The sequence below is a fragment of the Fusarium pseudograminearum genome, chromosome 4, assembly GCF_000303195.2.
Source record: "Fusarium pseudograminearum CS3096 chromosome 4, whole genome shotgun sequence".
NCBI classification, from domain to species: domain Eukaryota; kingdom Fungi; phylum Ascomycota; class Sordariomycetes; order Hypocreales; family Nectriaceae; genus Fusarium; species Fusarium pseudograminearum.
Genome location: NC_031954.1, coordinates 4,600,776 through 4,618,031, shown reverse-complemented (window position 1 = coordinate 4,618,031; position 17,256 = coordinate 4,600,776). Strand labels below are relative to the sequence as shown.

The following is a 17,256-nucleotide window of genomic DNA, read 5'->3' as shown; positions in this document are numbered from 1 at the left end:
ACATGATAAGTATGTCCACTATGGAACACCAAATACCTCCACAGGCTTCTGCCGGCATATAAGTGGACAAATAACAGGAACGTGATTTGGATACTAAAAGACCTAAACTCATAGGAAATAGTTTTCATCTGTCGATAAGAAGATAATATGACTGGATTTGTTGTAGGACTTGGTCATGTTTCCGTCCATGCTCTAGCTCAATTTATCTCCGTACAGCTGAAGGAGAACTCGAAACGGCAGAAGTTTTGGTATAGAGTTCAAAAAGTACAGAGTACTAGCCTTCTAACAAGTTTGGCATTCGGACATCTTCTCCCAGCTTCGATTAACAGAATTACCCCGTGACCAAAGTTTATAACCTCATAGGGCTTTACACAAACTCTGTTGAAATGACTGGAGTTCCAGGAAGAACGCAAAGCCACTCATCTCCCACTTTTCGTTGACTCAACAAAGCCTCCCTCGAAACACGCGAATCTGTCCTCCATCTTCGCTTCCGAAACAAGCCAACAGAGACCAAACTTGTTCCATCATGAAGACCAACTTCCTGGCTTTGATTGGCCTCTTGGCCATACCGTCATCCGGCGAGATCATGGACCCCCTCCCCGAAGCCGCGAGCCGAAAAGAGCTTCGTTTCCAACCCTACCTCGACTTCGACATGGACGGATGCTATAACACAGCAGCAATCAACGAGGATGGTCGCATTAACAGTGGACTCAAGAAGGGCTTCTCGGTTCACGAGTACTGCCGCGATAAGCAGCATCTCCTCCACAGCAATGCTTACTCCCGCAAGCGATGCAATCACGGCTACTGTGCCATCATGTACGACTACTACTTTGAGAAGGATCAAGCTGCCGCCTTGAGTGGACATAGACATGATTGGGAGAACATTGTCGTTTTTCTCAAAGGTGACAAGGTTGTCCGCGTCGCTGCGACCGAAGAACACGTAAGTAATGGCATTCCATACGAGTTCCTTTCTCTAATATATTTCCTTTTGCAGAAGAAATACAGGTACTCAAGAGACTGTATGCGCGATGAGTTCTGTGATATCCCATCGAACGGAAGACATCCCAAGATAGTCTACCACAAAGTCCGCGGAGACCTCCACAGCTTCCGCTTCGCCAAGATCGAGGACGGCGAAACCGAGCTTGAGGAACCTGAAAACCCACTTGGCCGCTGGTTCAAAAGTCCACTCGTGGGATGGGATTACTGGCCAAGTGACGAGTTGCGAGACACCCTGGTTAATTGGCCTGACCAGATGGTCAAGCCCAGTATTGGCGACAAGAAGTTCGGTAGGGCGCTTGAGAAGGCTGCTGGTAGTGGCAGGATGGTTCCAGGCTTTGATCCTTACCAGGAGAAGGATGATGAGGATGAGGATGAGGACTAGTCTCACAATTTCATGGCGCCTCCTGTTAAGGGTAGTGCAGGCAGCTTGAAAGCGCCTCAGTGTTCACATGTGTAATGGCGCATAATGAATGACCACTTGTTGGGGAGAAAGAAGATAGTTGATATCCAGACAAGCTAGCGGATTTATGACAAGGGAAATACTTTGGAAGACCCTTACTAATTATCTATTAAACTTCTATTTTAAAAATCACCCCAAAATACCAGACATCCCATTACCGCCGGTCTTCTGACCCCAAAATCTAGCCTAGTTCAATCCAAGAGTAAGAGGAAGGAAAAAAGCGCTGCAGACCTGAATAGCAAGAGGCACGATAGCCACTACAGCAGTCGAATGAGGACCAGGGGTGATGGTGTATCCCCAAGGTGCGCCCACAGCAAAGTAGATCATCATGACTGACAACACAATGCAGATGATCCATGTGTACTTGAAGCTCTCAATCATCTTGTCGAGACCAATGAAGAATCCACTAGGTCCGGGTTCCTTGGCGGTAGAAGCCCACTCGATGTTGATGCTGAAAGCGTGGCAAAGCAAAGCTTTGGCGCAGTTGAGACTGATACCGCCGAAATAGATGACCAAGAAGGGCAGCCACTTCATGGACTGGAGGAATGCTCGCCAAAATACTTCCTCCTTCAGCTGATGGCGGGCCATGCTGAAAGCCACTGAGCCAAGACCGTTGAAGACAACTACAAGGGATAGCCAGATGCCCCAAGAAGGCATGTAGAGGTGGTCGAGCTTGTCGGGGAACAGTCCGATGATGATGTAGTTGGCGACTGTCAAGGCAAGGCCCGATGCAATAGCGTAATCTATTGATGTTAGTAATTGGCAGCAAAAAGAGACGATCGGACTTACAAGTGAAGATGTAGGCTGTAATGGTGATCTTGCTGGTAATGGGCATGTTGCTCCAGAGGAAGCGAAGGAATAGTCTCGTAACAGGACCCTTATAAGGCCATTGGTAGCTAGTCGATGGATTAGCGTTGTGTTATGGCATACTACATGAGATGTACTCACAATGGATGGAAGACAAGTTCGTTGCAGCCATAGGCATACTTCTCCCAACGAGTCAACTCGTCGTAAAGAGTGAGTGAAACGCCCTCCTTGAACCCGCCATTGTGATACGTTGCAAGACGCACGATACTGCCCGCCATCTGGACACGAAGACTAATGTCAAAGTCTTCAGACACATGGGCATCAGACCACCACTTCTCCTGGCCATCACTGGGATCGACAAAGGCGATATCTTGCATTGCTTTCCAGCGTAGGAAGGCATTGTGACCAACGAAGGGGGACACGTCGCCAGAGCCGACACCATATTTGATGGCGGTATAAACGACGTTGGTAAAATAGGTAACTAGAAGTGTTAATGAATGGGTTGGTACTAGACAAGAAGTGACTTACTGCCGTTCTCAAAGGTGTTATGGACAACCTGCATGACGCCTGATCCATGCTGGAGGATCGCAACTTCGGGGCTCTCGTGCATCTCCAAAGCACCGTAGTAGAGGGAGTCAACAGGGACTCGCGTGTCACAGTCGATGATCAGGATGAGCTCTCCAATGCGGATGTTGCCCTCAGCCCCTGCGCTAGTTAGTACAGTTCTAGACCCAAGATTGATGATGGACTTACAGGTTCGACCGTTGTCTTCAGCCAGCATGTTGGCCAGAGCTTGCTGGTATAGGAGGTTATCGTCATCAACAGTGAGATCGTTCTCGCTGCACTGGCGCTGTTGGCACTCAATCTGAGTCAAGCGAACCAACTCATCCTCAACGCGATTAGAGAACGAAAGGCCGTAGTTCATGTTGCTGGCCTTCTTAAACTTGCCCTTGCGCAGAAATCCGATCTTGTTGGAAAGTTCTTGCGGCGACATCTCCGACTCATCCTTCTCAGCATTGGTCCCGGCATTCTTGTCTGACTTCTTGAACCAGGACAGAAAGCCGCCTTTCTTGGCAGCTTTACAGTTGGGAAGACGAGCAGTGTAACCGATACCGTTTTCGCGGTAATAAGCCTTGCGAGCCTCAGCAAGATCGTGCTGGATGATCTGCATGCCATCGTCGTTGATGAAAACAGAGGCAGTGCCGCCCTGTTGCTCGTAGTACTCAATGGCAGCCATGACACTGATCATTGTCGGAACAATGACACCTTTGAGACCTTCCTTGTAGACAGGCATCTGGATGGTGATGTGGGGCAGCTCATAGTCGCGATGACGCTTGGGATTGGGCTTGATGGCGGAGTGGAATCGGGAGTTCTTGAGACATGCGCTGACAGGGAGGAGCAGTTGGAAGATACTGGTGACGAGGACGATGAAGAAGAAGAGGGAGAAGAGGGTCAAAGGTGGAATTGTAGCAAGGAGACCGAAACGAGCCCAGCCGCCATCCCAGTAGTACTCATTTAGAAGCTATTGACTGTTAGTTGGGGAGAGTATGAAGTGGACACAGTTTGACAAACCTTGATGACACCCAGGGACTGAGTAATGATGACCAACATTATGGCAATACTGATCTTGAAGGCATGCATCTTGAGTCTTGGCCGCTGAGGGGCAGCCATCTCAACATCTTCGTTCTCATCCTCTTTCTCTTCAAGAGCGACAGCACGTGAGAAGATCTCATTCTTCTCATCGAGACCGCCACGAACAACAGTGGGAGATGCAACAGGTGCAGTATCAGAGCTGAGTTGTGTAAAGGTCGATCGAGCACGGTCGGGTTGGTCAAGTCTTCTTCTGAAGAGGTCTGTGTCTGTTCAAATCGGATTAGTCCAGGTCGGAACTATACCAGAGTAGATGAATGTTCTTACCATTTCGAAGACCTCTTGTTGTACATGATCTGCGACATGGATGATAGCCTTGGGATCTTGGGACCACACCAACACAATGCGCTCCTCTAGTGCGATGCATGCTCGGGAATAGTGGCACAAGTCGGGAGTGACAGCCTCCAAGTTGGTTACAACAGGGATGCGAGCACCAGTTGACTCAGAGACAAGTGAACGCTGGGTGTGAGGGATGGCACTGATGATCTTTACCAATGTCTCGGACGAGATGGAGATCAAGGCTTCAGCATCAAGTTTTGATACAGCAGATTGCAAAAGTGAGTCCACATCGGCGGGTTGGAAGACATGTCCTTCAGTTGACTTGATGGCAACTCCAGTAAGTGAGATACCGCTAAGAACAGCTCTTTCGACAGGTTCATCAAACCATCCAAGAAGAGTTGCACGTCGAGATGCATAGTTGGCAAGCTGAATTGGTCAGCGACAAGGTAAGGCAGGTGAAAGAAAATGGATGAACATACCATGGAAGGATCTTGGATATCACAGTCTCCGATGAAGGAGTGCCGTGATGGTGCGATAGACGCAGGGCGAGATCGTGAACCATTCCCTTGGAAATCGGCAGTGGTACGCCGAGACATGCGAGGCTTGAAAGGGGATGAGACAGTGGAGGGGATGGTACTGCCACGAATGGGAGTACTAGAACCGGAATTGGTTGCCGAGCTGGGTTGCAGAGCTGCCAAGGCAGTTTGGTCAAACATCTTGCTGAAGCTCTGCTCCCTGGCCTTGCGAGAAACTGGGCGACTCATCTTCGGCGATGTTGGGATGGCGTGTCAGTGTGATGAAGACTGGCCATCGACAACGAGCTTCTCGGCAGTTATATGGGTGCATCAAAGCTCGCCACGGACTGAAGGCTCCAAGAGATTGATACGAGACGGCATCAAAGTTTCGTTCTAGAATGCCAGGAATAGGATAACACCGGAGACTATTGACATCTCGAACGACCGATGAGGCTTCAGGTTGAAGGAGCTGGGATCCCCTATCACACTTTCAGCTCAGAGATCATTGCCACCTTATTCATGATGCTAGCCGCTGGCTCGGTCGGCCGATGTCTAGACCGTGTAATATCGGAATTGCGTCGACCATTGATGAAAATCTGATTAGTCTAATCGCAAAGGTGGGAATTATGCCATTTGTGATAGGAATTTCTGATAAGTCCTGCCGTAGCAACACTGCTGTTGGTCTTAGTGCAGTAGGTGGAGATTAACGAAATAGCCAGGCTATTCATTATCTCGTACAGCTGTTGAAAGGATCAATCAATAGTCTCGGAGTGTCCAGGCTTGTTTGCACTGAATCTAGAGTCGGCTGTTATCTTTCTTTGTTTCTGCAGATCAAGCCGTTATTGCTAGAGACTTTCAGCTACTCAACATCAAGCATAAACAAGCGAAATGGGCCTTGAACAATGCATGTTTCCCCTGAGAGCTGAGAAGGTCTTGGTTCGCATTAAGGAGAGACAAAACGTTGAGACGTTTGGGAACTTGACGCCACCAACTGAGTTGAATGACACAGCTTGGGCCCTGGATCCTGGAACCTGACCGAGCTTAAGCTTCAGCACAGTGACAGGTTTACTTCAAAGGTAGAATTGTCGCGTGACCGAACATGCGGGTTGGATAACAACCGGTATTGACTTAGCGGTTGATGAAAATCTTAGATCACTCTTGGTGTATGTATGGCATAAGAGTGGACTACTAATTTCGTCCGGACTACTTCAAGTCTCCGTTTTTTAGCTACCCGCCTGGTGGGATGATAATTTGCGAATTGCACCGTTCAGGGAACCAGAAATGGACAAGGATACAGAAAGCGATCGAAACCTGCTCATCAACTAACCATTTTTGAGATTAAACCCAAGGGCTGGTGTCTGGGAAATTATTTACTGACAATCAGACTACGACGTTGTACTACACCGTGGAACCTCATTGAACTGTCACTTTTATTTGTGTACCGGTACTTGTGGCAAGACTCTGTGCAATGGGCAGTTCCAAGACTGGCAAACAACTATTCATGGTCTCGGTCACAGGGAAGCTATGGTTGGACCAAGTCCCTGGTACTGTAACAGATAAGTCATTTGTTGGTGGCTGATGGTTATAACAAAGAGTTGAGTTCGTCTATTGGCTTGGCCTGACCAGGGTCCTTGCGACTGTTGGTTGTTGGTTACCTCAGTCAAAGCCGTTTGATTGGCGGCTTGGCGTTTTCATCAATGCTGTCCGTGACTCAATGCCAAACGAACTGGTACGATACATGCAGAAGCAAAGTCAATTAATTCTTCAGAGATAATATGGAAGTTAATCCATTATTGGCAGTATGGTACCGACAGAGGTCGTTTTAGCCGGACGTCAATCTACGGCTTACTTTAATCTACGAAGTAGCTCCCGTCACTAATCAAACATGATGGATAGACGTGAGACCAGTCTAACACTGTGCCTAGTAGGGCTGTAAGGCATCGTTCAATAGCGAGTGGCTGTCCAGCTTCGTGCTGAAACCCTGGCCGTTTTCGCTAGTCGCTCCACTAGACACTCAGCGAGCAAACGGCATACAAACACTACCCATAACAGGTCAAGGGTGAGATCTTGTGGCTGGCGGACTCCCAAGCCAAGTTGCCATCGGTTTCTAGCGCTGGTGTTGTTGTTAATTTTGTACGTTGTACTGATAAGAAAGTCCAGAACTTGGGTTAATTGCAAGGGATTTACGATTATGAGCTCAGGAGAAGGAGTCTCGAACATTAGCCTCACCAGGCACAGACAAAATAATTGAGATATCGCCTGAAGCTGAATCACATAGCGATACTTCGGTGGCAATGGCAAAACCTTAGTTGGGACGTATAATATCGACACTCTCATCACTTGGTCACTGCATCTCCTAAACTTCCCATTTTCTTTCATTTCGTTGTATTCAAGTGCTTAGCCATGTCAACTCAAGGCCAAACCCAAGAGTCTTTGACTCTGGCACACGGAGTCTCTCCTGAAGCTGTGCAAGTTTCTGTTGCTGGCTCAAGACGATCCACCCCTACACCTGTTATGGGAAGTCGCATCTCTTCCTACCATGGTCGAGGGCGCTCATCCGCTTCTACAGTTGCTGAAGGTTAGTTGGTGATTGGACGATGACCGCCAGTGCACCCACTGATTGCTTTTCTAGACAAACCTCAACGACGTTTCAAGAGTTCACGTCTTGTTGGAGAGTAAGTTAACTGTTGTTGTGTCTTGACATGGTCCGACTGAATTTTTAGGTATGAGAAACCATGGCTTAAGGAATGGAAGCGCGAGGTCAATTGGGACAGCATCATCCTGTACACGGGTGTGTTAATCGCATTTTGTAAGTCATGCGTCTTTCAATTGCTCTTGTATACTGACAATTACAAGGCCTCTCCTCTTTTATTGCATGGAACACCGTCCGCAAGATCCCTCACAACGAATACTGTCTTATCATGGATGACCAGTTCAACGATTTCGACACCAATATTTGGAGCCACGAAATACAGATGAATGGATTCGGGTTTGTTCTTCCTTTGCCTCGCTTTCTGCTTCATTGCTAACTTTCTCTCCTCCAGAACCGGATCCTTCGACTGGACGACCGACGACAAAGCCAATTCCTACGTTGACGAGCAAGGTCTTCACATCGTTCCAACATTGACCCTTGATCACACAAAGATCACCCTAGATCAGATGTTGGACAAACATGTCGTCAATCTCACTCGCGATGGGACGTGCACTTCGATGGATCAGCGTCTGTCCAACCTGACCTACAATAATCCTTGCTGGGCGCGTAGCAATGCCACCAGCCGCGCCATCATCAACCCTGTTCGCTCTGCAAGACTCACAACTTCACGCAAGAAGACGATCAAGTATGGTCGCGTTGAAGTTGAAGCAAAGCTACCTTCTGGTGATTGGATGTGGCCGGCCATTTGGATGATGCCACAAGACAATGTTTATGGTGAATGGCCTCGAAGCGGCGAGATTGACATCATGGAGTCTCGTGGCAACGATGCTGAGAAGTACCCTCTTGGCAATAACATCGTCAGTTCGGCGATGCATTGGGGTACTCTGTACGACACAGATGCTTTTAAGCTCAGCAAGGGTGAATGGGGCTCCAAACGCACCAAGATGTCGGACGATTTTCACACTTTTGGCCTAGAGTGGAATGAGAAGTATCTCTTTACTTGGCTAGACGGAAGACTTCGTGTAAGTACCACGAAAAAGTGCAGGTCTCATTGCTTCCAACTGCTAACATTTTTTCCCTCCAGCAAATCGTGTTTTTCGACTTTACCAAGAACAAAAGCATGTGGGAATACGGTAAATTCGCCGGTGTCACAGTCAACAAGACAGTTCACAAAGACACCTGGAGTCAAACCGGCCGTTCCAACACGCCTTTCGACCAACCGTTTTACCTGATCCTCAATGTTGCTGTTGGATCTACCAATGGCTGGTTCCCGTAAGTTCTCTAATCCAACAACACAAATCGCCAAGGCTTACACGGAAATGCAGGGACAAACTAGGCGCGAAGCCATGGTCCGATGAGAGTTCAGCGCCCATGCGTGACTTTTGGGATGCCAAGGATACATGGCTGCCTAGCTGGGGTGAAGAGAAAGACAGGGGCATGATTGTTCGATCAGTCAAGATGTGGCAGGAGGGAGCTTGTAAAATTTAGAGGGCTGAAACGGATTGGATACTCACATATCGTGGCGATTCAGCTTGAGTCAGGGGGATTAATAGATGGATTAATAATTGGGATTAATTAGAGACGGTACAGGGATAAATCGGGGAGGCATTCAATAGACACGCTATGACAGATGGCAATAACATCTTTGATCTTTGGTACATGACTTGTGCAATCTTCTCACCCAGATTTGCTGTTTTTTGCCACAACTACCACTCCGGCCAAGCATGGGCTTCCCCGGTATTCTTGTACTGTCTGTGGCATGTACGACGTATCTGTTTGTTTGTCAAACGACATGACCAACGTTGAGTTGACTATTGAGCTTGGTAGCAACGCCAAGATATCCCGTTACTGGTCTGTTTGTTTGAATGGCGCCACTGTCTTGATACACGCCCCGAGCTGCAGTTTGTCCACGCTAATTGAGCTGGGATCGATGTCATTCACCGCTTGAGCTATTCAGCCACATCAGAGCTGGGGGGAAACGTACCATCTTGTCCATAACAATCGCTGCCCCTTGTCCGTAGATAACTTCTCCTGAATTATGGGTTGATAAACTGATAAGATATCAACCTTGAGCAAGCATTTCGACCGCGGAAAAGGCGCTTGTATGGACAGCAATCTCCATAACGTGTTTACTAGGTTGTTTTATGACTGTAACCTTGCCTTGGTGTTGGGGAAAACAGCGGAATTGCTCACCCCGAACCCGCCAGACTCCTACCTAGAACACTCCGCTGTTCTGTCATGACTCCCTAGCCTTGATCTTTCTCCGGGGGATATTAACCACAAGGTTAAAGAAGTGGCCATCTGAGATGATTCAGTTACTTGTGGTCTAGCTCCCGAGAATGTCGGGTCATTCTTCAATAGTCCTATGTAGCTACCCGTGAGGCTTCTTCAAAGAGGTCCCAGCCATCCACCTCAACCTACAAATTCCACCTCAGCTGAAAGAGAGACAGAAATTCAGTGTTGTTCGGGCCAGCCGACGACCCGATCCCTCTTCAGCCAGCTGGGCAACCGGCGCCACAGCTGAGCAAAGACATCCCGAAAGAGATCCCGCTCCGGAGTACAGGCGGTGAATTTTCTCAATATGATTGGATACTTCTCCATCATTTTCGAATGGTCCGTGAAGCTATCGACAGCTTTCACTTACTATCGAAGCCTGACAGCTGGTTTGACTCTAGTTTGTACTCACATCGTGAGTCTTGTTGAGTCCAGAACATCGGGCTAAAACTCAGCATTGTCTATAAAGAGATGTTTCTATCTCGCTGTAAGTAAGGTTTTATCATCAGTATCCCATCAGCTCCAATTCCATCTTCAACAACTTACACTTACGCTTTTTCACGATACAATTCTCAACAGCAAACATGATTGCCAACACCTTCGCCCTTCTTTCCGCTGCCGTTGCAGTCAGTGCGGTTCCAGCTCAGTCCTTTGTAAGTTACCCGCCACCACACAAACACCCACACCAAACTAACGCTGATCTACAGGGATCCGAGATGCTCCAGGTCCGCGCTATCCCCACTTCTATGAATGGTATCTGCGGTGCATTCAACGGATCGACCACTTGTCTTGGCACTGGCTACGGCAACTGCTGCTCCCAGTTCGGCTACTGTGGCAAATCTGATGTCCACTGCGGTACCGGCTGCCAGACCGGTTTCGGCTCTTGCGGTACTCAGCAGGGCCCCGAGTTCAAGGACCTTGGCTGCTTCGCTGACAGCACCAATTCCCGCGTCCTCCCGACCATGATCAACCACGGCGGAAACACGCCCGCCAAGTGCAAGGCTGCTTGCGCCGACGCTGGCTTTCCTTATGCTGGTGTCGAGTACAGTAGCCAGTGCTTCTGTGGTGCTTCTCCTCAGAGGGACCTTGTCGCGTCAACCGACTGCACCATGGACTGCCCTGGCGACGCTACCATCAAGTGCGGTGGCAGCAACGCCATCCAGCTCTTCTCTACTATTCCTACCTGGACCAACCTTGGATGTTACTCTGACGCTACTCTCTCACGCACTCTGAGCAAGTCTCTCAACGTCGCTGGCAACACCAACAAGAAGTGTCAGGATGCTTGTGCTGATGCTGGTTACAAGTACGCCGGTACTGAGTTTGGAAACCAGTGCTTCTGTGGCAACTCGATTGACAATTCTGGTGCCCCTATTGCCCAGAGCACCTGTAACAAGGCCTGTGCTGGTGACTCTACTACCAACTGTGGTGGTCCCAACGCCCTTAGCCTGTTCTACCTTCTCTAAGCCAGTTATATTCGGTGTTTTTTTTTCCTTTTTTTTTTGAATGTTGTACGGACGTCCGATTGATGGTGCTGGGTGAAGTAGTTGGAGACAATGTCGGTGGTGATGCGAATTTAAGTCCTCTGTTTGAGATGTAGCTTTTAAGTTGTCCTAGTATATATGTATTCCTCTTGTTTCAATTGTGCAGTGAGATGCAGCAGACATTCGCGCGTCTTTTTTGTCTTGTCATGCATTATTCATTTATTGAGTGGGACTTTTTGTGGTATCAACCTCTGGGTCTCCTACTTCATAATTCATTTCGTTACACAGTACCCGTGTCTGAAGACCAAACGTTGTCGCACTTGCAATACTACATCTCGTATTACCCTAGAGACTTCGGCTACACACTTGCGAGGCCTCTGAACTCTGTACGTGGAATAAATCGTACATGACAACTGAATGTAATGCACAACTTTCTTGAACCCGATATCCACCAAGCACATCCAAGACATGAGGTTAATGAAATACATAAATGGCATACCTGTGTTACCATTGGTCAATTGGAAAGCGTCATGGAAATAGCCAGGGGTTATGTCGACGTCAGTGACAGGCTAAGCTTATCTTAGTGGCTTCATCCTTGATTCTTATCTTTTCTAGCATCATATTCCCTGTACGTCATCGATATCGTCCTGTCATTATTCCTGTACCTACCTTGACCCCAGTTATTCCAGGAACATAGAGCTGCAGCTTTACTCCATCTTTCATACAACATCATCACTCCATCTTCAAATCCAGCGATGCCTCACAGTCTGCGCGCCATTGCGGCCGCAGCTCTACCTTCAATTGTCCTCGCATCCGTCATCCAACAACCCATTGACTCGTTCGATCATACCCAAGGCTACCAATTCGATCCCCTCCTTCATCTCCCCGGTATCTCGCCCTACTTCGATGCGGTAGGCTTCGGTCTTTCGCACGCTGCGCCTGAGGGATGCACCGTCACGTCTGCATCCTACCTCATTCGCCACGCCGCTATTTACGCCAACGATGCCGAGTACGAAGACTATATCCAGCCTTTTCTATACAAGCTTGAGAAACACCGCGGCGACTTCTCGGGTCCATTAGAGTTCTTAAACAAGTGGTACTCTCCAATTGAAGAGAATCATCTGGAGGATGTCACGCCCTCGGGCAAGAAGGATGCCAAAAAGGTCGGAAACCATCTTTTCAAGCGATACAAGCATCTTGCCTCGTCGGTCAAGCGCGTCATTGCGGATACCAAGTCTCGAACCTACGATACCGCCAAGGCATTCATACAAGCTTTCCCCGAGGATGGAAATATCGAAATTACGAGGTTCAACAAGAAGGAGTTGAACAATGGAACACGTGCTCTCCTTCCTCACAAGGCTTGTTCCAAGTTCTCAAAGTCTCCTGGTACGGATGAGCAGAATGAGTTTGTCAAGAACTATGCCACATCAGTGTCGCGTCGCTTGCGTCCTTATACACCCGATGACTACGAGTTGGCCCCTAAGGATGTATTTGCTCTTCAGTCCATCTGCGGCTATGAATCGGCCATCAAAGGAGAAAAGTCGCCTATCTGCGGACTATTCTCCGACGCAGAGTGGTTGTCGTACGAGTACGCTTGGGATATGAAGTACGCCCACATGGTTGGCCCATTCAACCCTCTTTCCAACTACCTCGGCATCCCTTGGTTGCACTCCCAGTCAAAGCTTTTTGACAACATCGACAAGAACTCCGACCTGATCGATGACGAGTCATTGGGTTCCGGTTGGCCCAAGGAGCAGCGTCTCTTCTTTTACTTCACCCATCGCGAAGTCCCTCCTTTTGTAGCCACGGCACTCGGCATCTTCAACTCTTCCTCCCACGAGGGCTACGACGAATTTCCCACCACACACGTGAACCATGTCCGAGCTTGGAAGATGTCCGACCTGATTCCCTTCTTGGGTCACGTCGGCATGGAGAAGATGACGTGCAAGCGACCCGATACCAAGGATGGTTCTAGCGACGGAGAAGAGTTTATCAGGTTTATTGCCAACACTGCGCCTCGACCTCTGCCGCTGTGCCAGAGTGGACCTGGTGCTAGTTGTCCGTTCAAGGAGTTTAAGAAGATTGTTGCTGCTGGGATGGAAAAGTATGGAGACTTTGATGGTGTCTGTGAGAATACGAAGGAGGAGAAGGAGGATGAGTTGTAATGTGGTAATGACGATTGTATATACCAAATTGTAAAAGTAATAGATTCTAGCGAACACGAAGTCTCTTTCTAGTTTGTAAAGCTAACTTTGATGATGCGGATCCAGTTATTGTTTGTGAAGCCAATTGTTAATGTCTCGCCCGACTCATCCAGATGAGGGTATGCTAATCCCGCATAAACCAGTCCGCCGTCGATGGGTTCATCCTTGAAGATCTCTTTTCCTTCTGTCCACGGACCTTCAGGGCTGGGGGCACTCTTGAGAAATACCGTTCCCCCTGGATTCATTAGTCAAGATCCATAATATGGGGACAAGATTGGCGAAACGTACCGAGATCAAGATGCACGTAAAAATACGTTTCAAAATGCTTGTTGTAAACAATCTGCCCTTGTCCAACACCCCACATGACAGCTGTTTCGCAGTTACATTCTGTAAGTGGCTCGCTCTTCCATCCCTGCTCTCTTCCCCACCAATACTCGTACTTGTCGAGGTCAAACGCATCGCAGGCGGGTACGCGTGCCATGTAGACATAGTTCTTGTCAGGAAATTCGGTGACTGAGTTTGGTGGATTGCCGAGAATGTAGATGTATTCGCTGTTGACGTCTCGGTAAGTTGCTACGTCGCCGTACTTGGGAAGTTCATCTCCGTTCCACCAGATACCGTGATCACCATAGCGATCTGTAACTGTAGGGACGTCGTCGACCAGTTCGATCTTGGCTACTCCGGCGCCTTTGTAGTGCTCATCATCGTTCTGTCAAATTAGTGGATATCCAGTTGTTACAACAAGATTTATGCTCACAACGAGATAGTAAAGAACACCAGTTGCACTATCGGGATCCGTCTCGGCAATTCCGGTGCCTCCGAAACCAAAGGTATTGGTCTCTCCCCACTCTTCATTGAACGGCATGAATTGCTTTTGGTGAGGGACAGGCTCATCATCGTTGAGATGCAAGTCTTCAACAACCAAGGGGTCGTCAGTCAAAGCAGATACAGCATTTCTGACCATTCCATGAAAACCTTCAGTGTCTTCCGAGGGGTGGGTAACGCCGGCGTCGCACCAGAGTACATCCCCGTACACAGCGTACCATTTTCCGCCGAGTTGGCCGGTAAAGCCTAGATCGCGACGACTGGCACTATTGCTGGATGATTGAGTACCGAGGAGCTCAACTGTGAAATCACCGATGGGGTTTTCGCCTTCTGGCTGGGTGTTGTCGACGGACATGTTGTACTGATTACTTTTACTCAAGGTACAGGGGATTTGTGATGGTAATCGACAGGTTAGGTTGTGTTACCAGCTCTTGCTCCAACATATCTCAAAAATACCTCCTTAAAGAGGGGTTCTCCCTCAATTCACTTCTACCGAGGTTCATGTGCAATTGCCAACCCATGATCTACTGAGGGGAACTCACATGTGTTGTAGAATCTTGGCATGAGAGTTGCAGGATTGAGGCACGGAACAATACCCTAGAGTGTTATTTTCACGATGATCTCATACCTGATACGACTCGATAAGATAAGATAAGATAAGATAACCGATAAGGTGAGATAGTTTTCGATTTGCAGTTTGACAAAACAGTTTTCATCATCGGTGGCAAGCTAAAACTCTTCGATTTTATTTCTCCAATTTTTTATCGGGATAGCCGATCGAGAAATTGATAGATACTTCACTTGGTCACGCGACATGTCTGTTCAAGAGTACCAGATCAAGACATATCGATACCGAAAACGGACTTCTATCCTTGGAGTTATTTTGTCTCTACCAGCATTAGTTCATAGCTTGAATAAGGGTCCTATCACTTTTCCGTCCAACATGAGTAATTTCTCAACCATCCACCCACTAACCCGCATAACCAAAAGGACCCAATCATTCCTATTATCATTAGGTAATGCCCCGTGGGATACTCGTCCGGCTCGGCGGTACTCGGCAGGCAACATCATCCAAGCTCAAGTCACTTTTGAGAAGAGAAGTAACATTCATACTGTCCATAGTTGTAGAAAGAAACAAACTTTAAAGCAAGAAACACATCAAGGGTGCAGCTAGGGACCCTGGCCAACTAACTACTCCAGAAACATATCATATCTCACAGGTATCCGTATCGTATCAAGGCCTTGGACGCGGGATTACTGCAGGTACAACCTCGACTATGGATCCTAGCTCTTATACCAATCCCCATCGATAACCCCTTTTAGTTTGGTTTCAACGTTGATCGGACAGGTCGAGCTACGAGTTTTGCAAGCACGCAATCGCACGCAATGGCAAAAGCGTCTCTGCGCTATAGAGTAGAACAAATAAATACCATCTCATCCTAGACCCGTTTCTGAACTACTTGATCTCGTTGTCTCGAATTCAGCGTCTTAGTCCATAATGGCGTCCTTGCGCGATGCATCCCTCGACGCCCCAGTGGCAGTCACACAACACAAACCCTCATTCTTCCGCTCAATTCCCTTTCAAATCGCCATCGCATGCGGTGTCTCTTTTACTGCGCCAGGCATGTGGGATGCCCTCGGCGGTCTAGGTGCTGGAGGAGCAGCTGAGCCGTACGCTGTGTCAGCAGCCAATGCGCTTGTCTACGGACTTTTCGCAGCAGTGTGTATTCTGGCTGGTGCCATCAACAACAGAATTGGACTACGATACGGTCTTGCGCTCGGAGCTATTGGATATCCCATTTACGGAGCTGGTCTTTACACGAACAACGTTGCGCCCAAGACTTGGTTTTTGCTATTTGGAAGTGCGCTCTGTGGTATCTCGGCTGGTTTCTTCTGGGCTGCTGAAGCAGCCATCATTATTGGATATCCCAGTCCTCAAGATCGTGCTTTCTACCTTGGTAAGTTCTTTGTTAATTCTGTGATATAAAAATGCGCTGACTGTTTAGCTATCTGGCAATCTGCCAAAGCAGCAGGCCCAATCGTCGGAGGCGCCATCAACCTCGGTCTCAACGCCCAATCCTCCTCCAAAGGCTCCGTCAGCTCGGCAACATACATCGTCTTTATCGTGATTATGTGTCTCGGCCTCCCAATCTCGCTATTCCTCAGCCCCGCCGAAAAGGTCCAGCGAAAAGACCAAACCCTCGTCGTCGTTCAGAAGCAGCCAACTTGGGCCGCTGAGTTCAAGGCAGTTTTTTCGCTACTTTGCACAAGACGCATGCTTCTTCTGATCCCTGCGTTCTTCATCAGCTACTTCTACAACGGCTTCATGAGCACTTGGTTGACAACCTACTTTACCGTTCGATCGCGCGCCTTTTCGTCCTTCTTCACCAACTTTTCCGGAATTATCAGTTCGTTCCTTATCGCGGGATTGTTGGACCGACAGTCGATCTACATCAAGACACGAGCCCGAATCGCCTTCTTGACCATCATCACCATCCTTACTGGTACCTGGATCTGGGCAACTATTCTCCAGAAGCAATTTTACGACGCTGCTGAGCCACCCGTCTTTGACTGGTTCAAGGGTGGATTCGGCAAGGCCTATGCTCTTATTTTCTTCTGGCAGTTCGGTGGTCAAGCTTTCCAGCAGTTCCTGTACTGGCTTATTGGACAGTACACTACCGACCTCTCGTCTTTGTCTTACCACTGCGGCATTCTCCGAGGATTTGAGGCTTTGGGCCAGACTGTTGCCTGGGCGTAAGTATCCAATAACTATTTGATAGTTTAACAAATCGCTAACAACGTACAGGATGCAATCTGAAGGCAACGCCAACCATTTTGTCAGTATCGGTCTCAACTTTGGTATCACTCTTCTTTGCGTCGTACCCACCTGGATCGTGTTGTCTGGTCTGGAACACAGCCACGAGATCAAGGTCACTGCGGGTACAGATGTATCAAGAAAAGATCAAGAGGTGGACACCAAGGCATAAAGCCTATATGCGTAACACTTGTTTAACCAAATATTAATAGCAATCATAATTCAACATTGAGTAGCAATCCATTTCAGCTTGATATACCTATTGTGATTGGCGATTAAATGATGCTGATTTAC

General features: G+C 48.2%; 7 protein-coding genes across 7 annotated transcripts, besides 1 other annotated feature; 5 read left to right on the top strand and 2 right to left on the bottom strand.

Moving 5' to 3' along the window:
• Positions 1-526: 526 nt before the first annotated feature.
• On the top strand, positions 527-1,381 carry FPSE_07903 (uncharacterized protein; the record flags this gene model as incomplete). The annotated part of the gene is made up of 2 exons (XM_009261021.1): positions 527-940; positions 995-1,381. 2 exons carry the CDS (start codon positions 527-529, stop codon positions 1,379-1,381), a joined length of 801 nt encoding a protein of 266 aa, XP_009259296.1.
• Positions 1,382-1,645: 264 nt separating this feature from the next.
• Positions 1,646-4,959, bottom strand: FPSE_07902 (uncharacterized protein; the record flags this gene model as incomplete). Its single annotated transcript, XM_009261020.1, has 8 exons — positions 1,646-2,202; positions 2,249-2,355; positions 2,408-2,747; positions 2,795-2,971; positions 3,020-3,788; positions 3,839-4,125; positions 4,162-4,621; positions 4,675-4,959. The coding sequence occupies 8 exons, from the start codon at positions 4,957-4,959 to the stop codon at positions 1,646-1,648; spliced, it is 2,982 nt and encodes a 993-aa protein (XP_009259295.1).
• A 2,154-nt stretch (positions 4,960-7,113) lies between these two features.
• FPSE_07901 (uncharacterized protein) lies at positions 7,114-8,851 on the top strand (the record flags this gene model as incomplete). Its single annotated transcript, XM_009261019.1, has 7 exons — positions 7,114-7,288; positions 7,343-7,385; positions 7,434-7,519; positions 7,567-7,699; positions 7,755-8,385; positions 8,448-8,635; positions 8,689-8,851. The coding sequence occupies 7 exons, from the start codon at positions 7,114-7,116 to the stop codon at positions 8,849-8,851; spliced, it is 1,419 nt and encodes a 472-aa protein (XP_009259294.1).
• Positions 8,852-10,221: 1,370 nt separating this feature from the next.
• On the top strand, positions 10,222-11,100 carry FPSE_07900 (uncharacterized protein; the record flags this gene model as incomplete). Its single annotated transcript, XM_009261018.1, has 2 exons — positions 10,222-10,290; positions 10,345-11,100. The coding sequence occupies 2 exons, from the start codon at positions 10,222-10,224 to the stop codon at positions 11,098-11,100; spliced, it is 825 nt and encodes a 274-aa protein (XP_009259293.1).
• A 773-nt stretch (positions 11,101-11,873) lies between these two features.
• Positions 11,874-13,283, top strand: FPSE_07899 (uncharacterized protein; the record flags this gene model as incomplete). The annotated part of the gene is made up of 1 exon (XM_009261017.1): positions 11,874-13,283. One exon carries the CDS (start codon positions 11,874-11,876, stop codon positions 13,281-13,283), a length of 1,410 nt encoding a protein of 469 aa, XP_009259292.1.
• Positions 13,284-13,351: 68 nt separating this feature from the next.
• FPSE_07898 (uncharacterized protein) lies at positions 13,352-14,502 on the bottom strand (the record flags this gene model as incomplete). The annotated part of the gene is made up of 3 exons (XM_009261016.1): positions 13,352-13,557; positions 13,611-14,031; positions 14,080-14,502. 3 exons carry the CDS (start codon positions 14,500-14,502, stop codon positions 13,352-13,354), a joined length of 1,050 nt encoding a protein of 349 aa, XP_009259291.1.
• A 285-nt stretch (positions 14,503-14,787) lies between these two features.
• Positions 14,788-14,828: a microsatellite.
• An 817-nt stretch (positions 14,829-15,645) lies between these two features.
• On the top strand, positions 15,646-17,134 carry FPSE_07897 (uncharacterized protein; the record flags this gene model as incomplete). Its single annotated transcript, XM_009261015.1, has 3 exons — positions 15,646-16,105; positions 16,154-16,901; positions 16,954-17,134. 3 exons carry the CDS (start codon positions 15,646-15,648, stop codon positions 17,132-17,134), a joined length of 1,389 nt encoding a protein of 462 aa, XP_009259290.1.
• Positions 17,135-17,256: the final 122 nt, after the last annotated feature.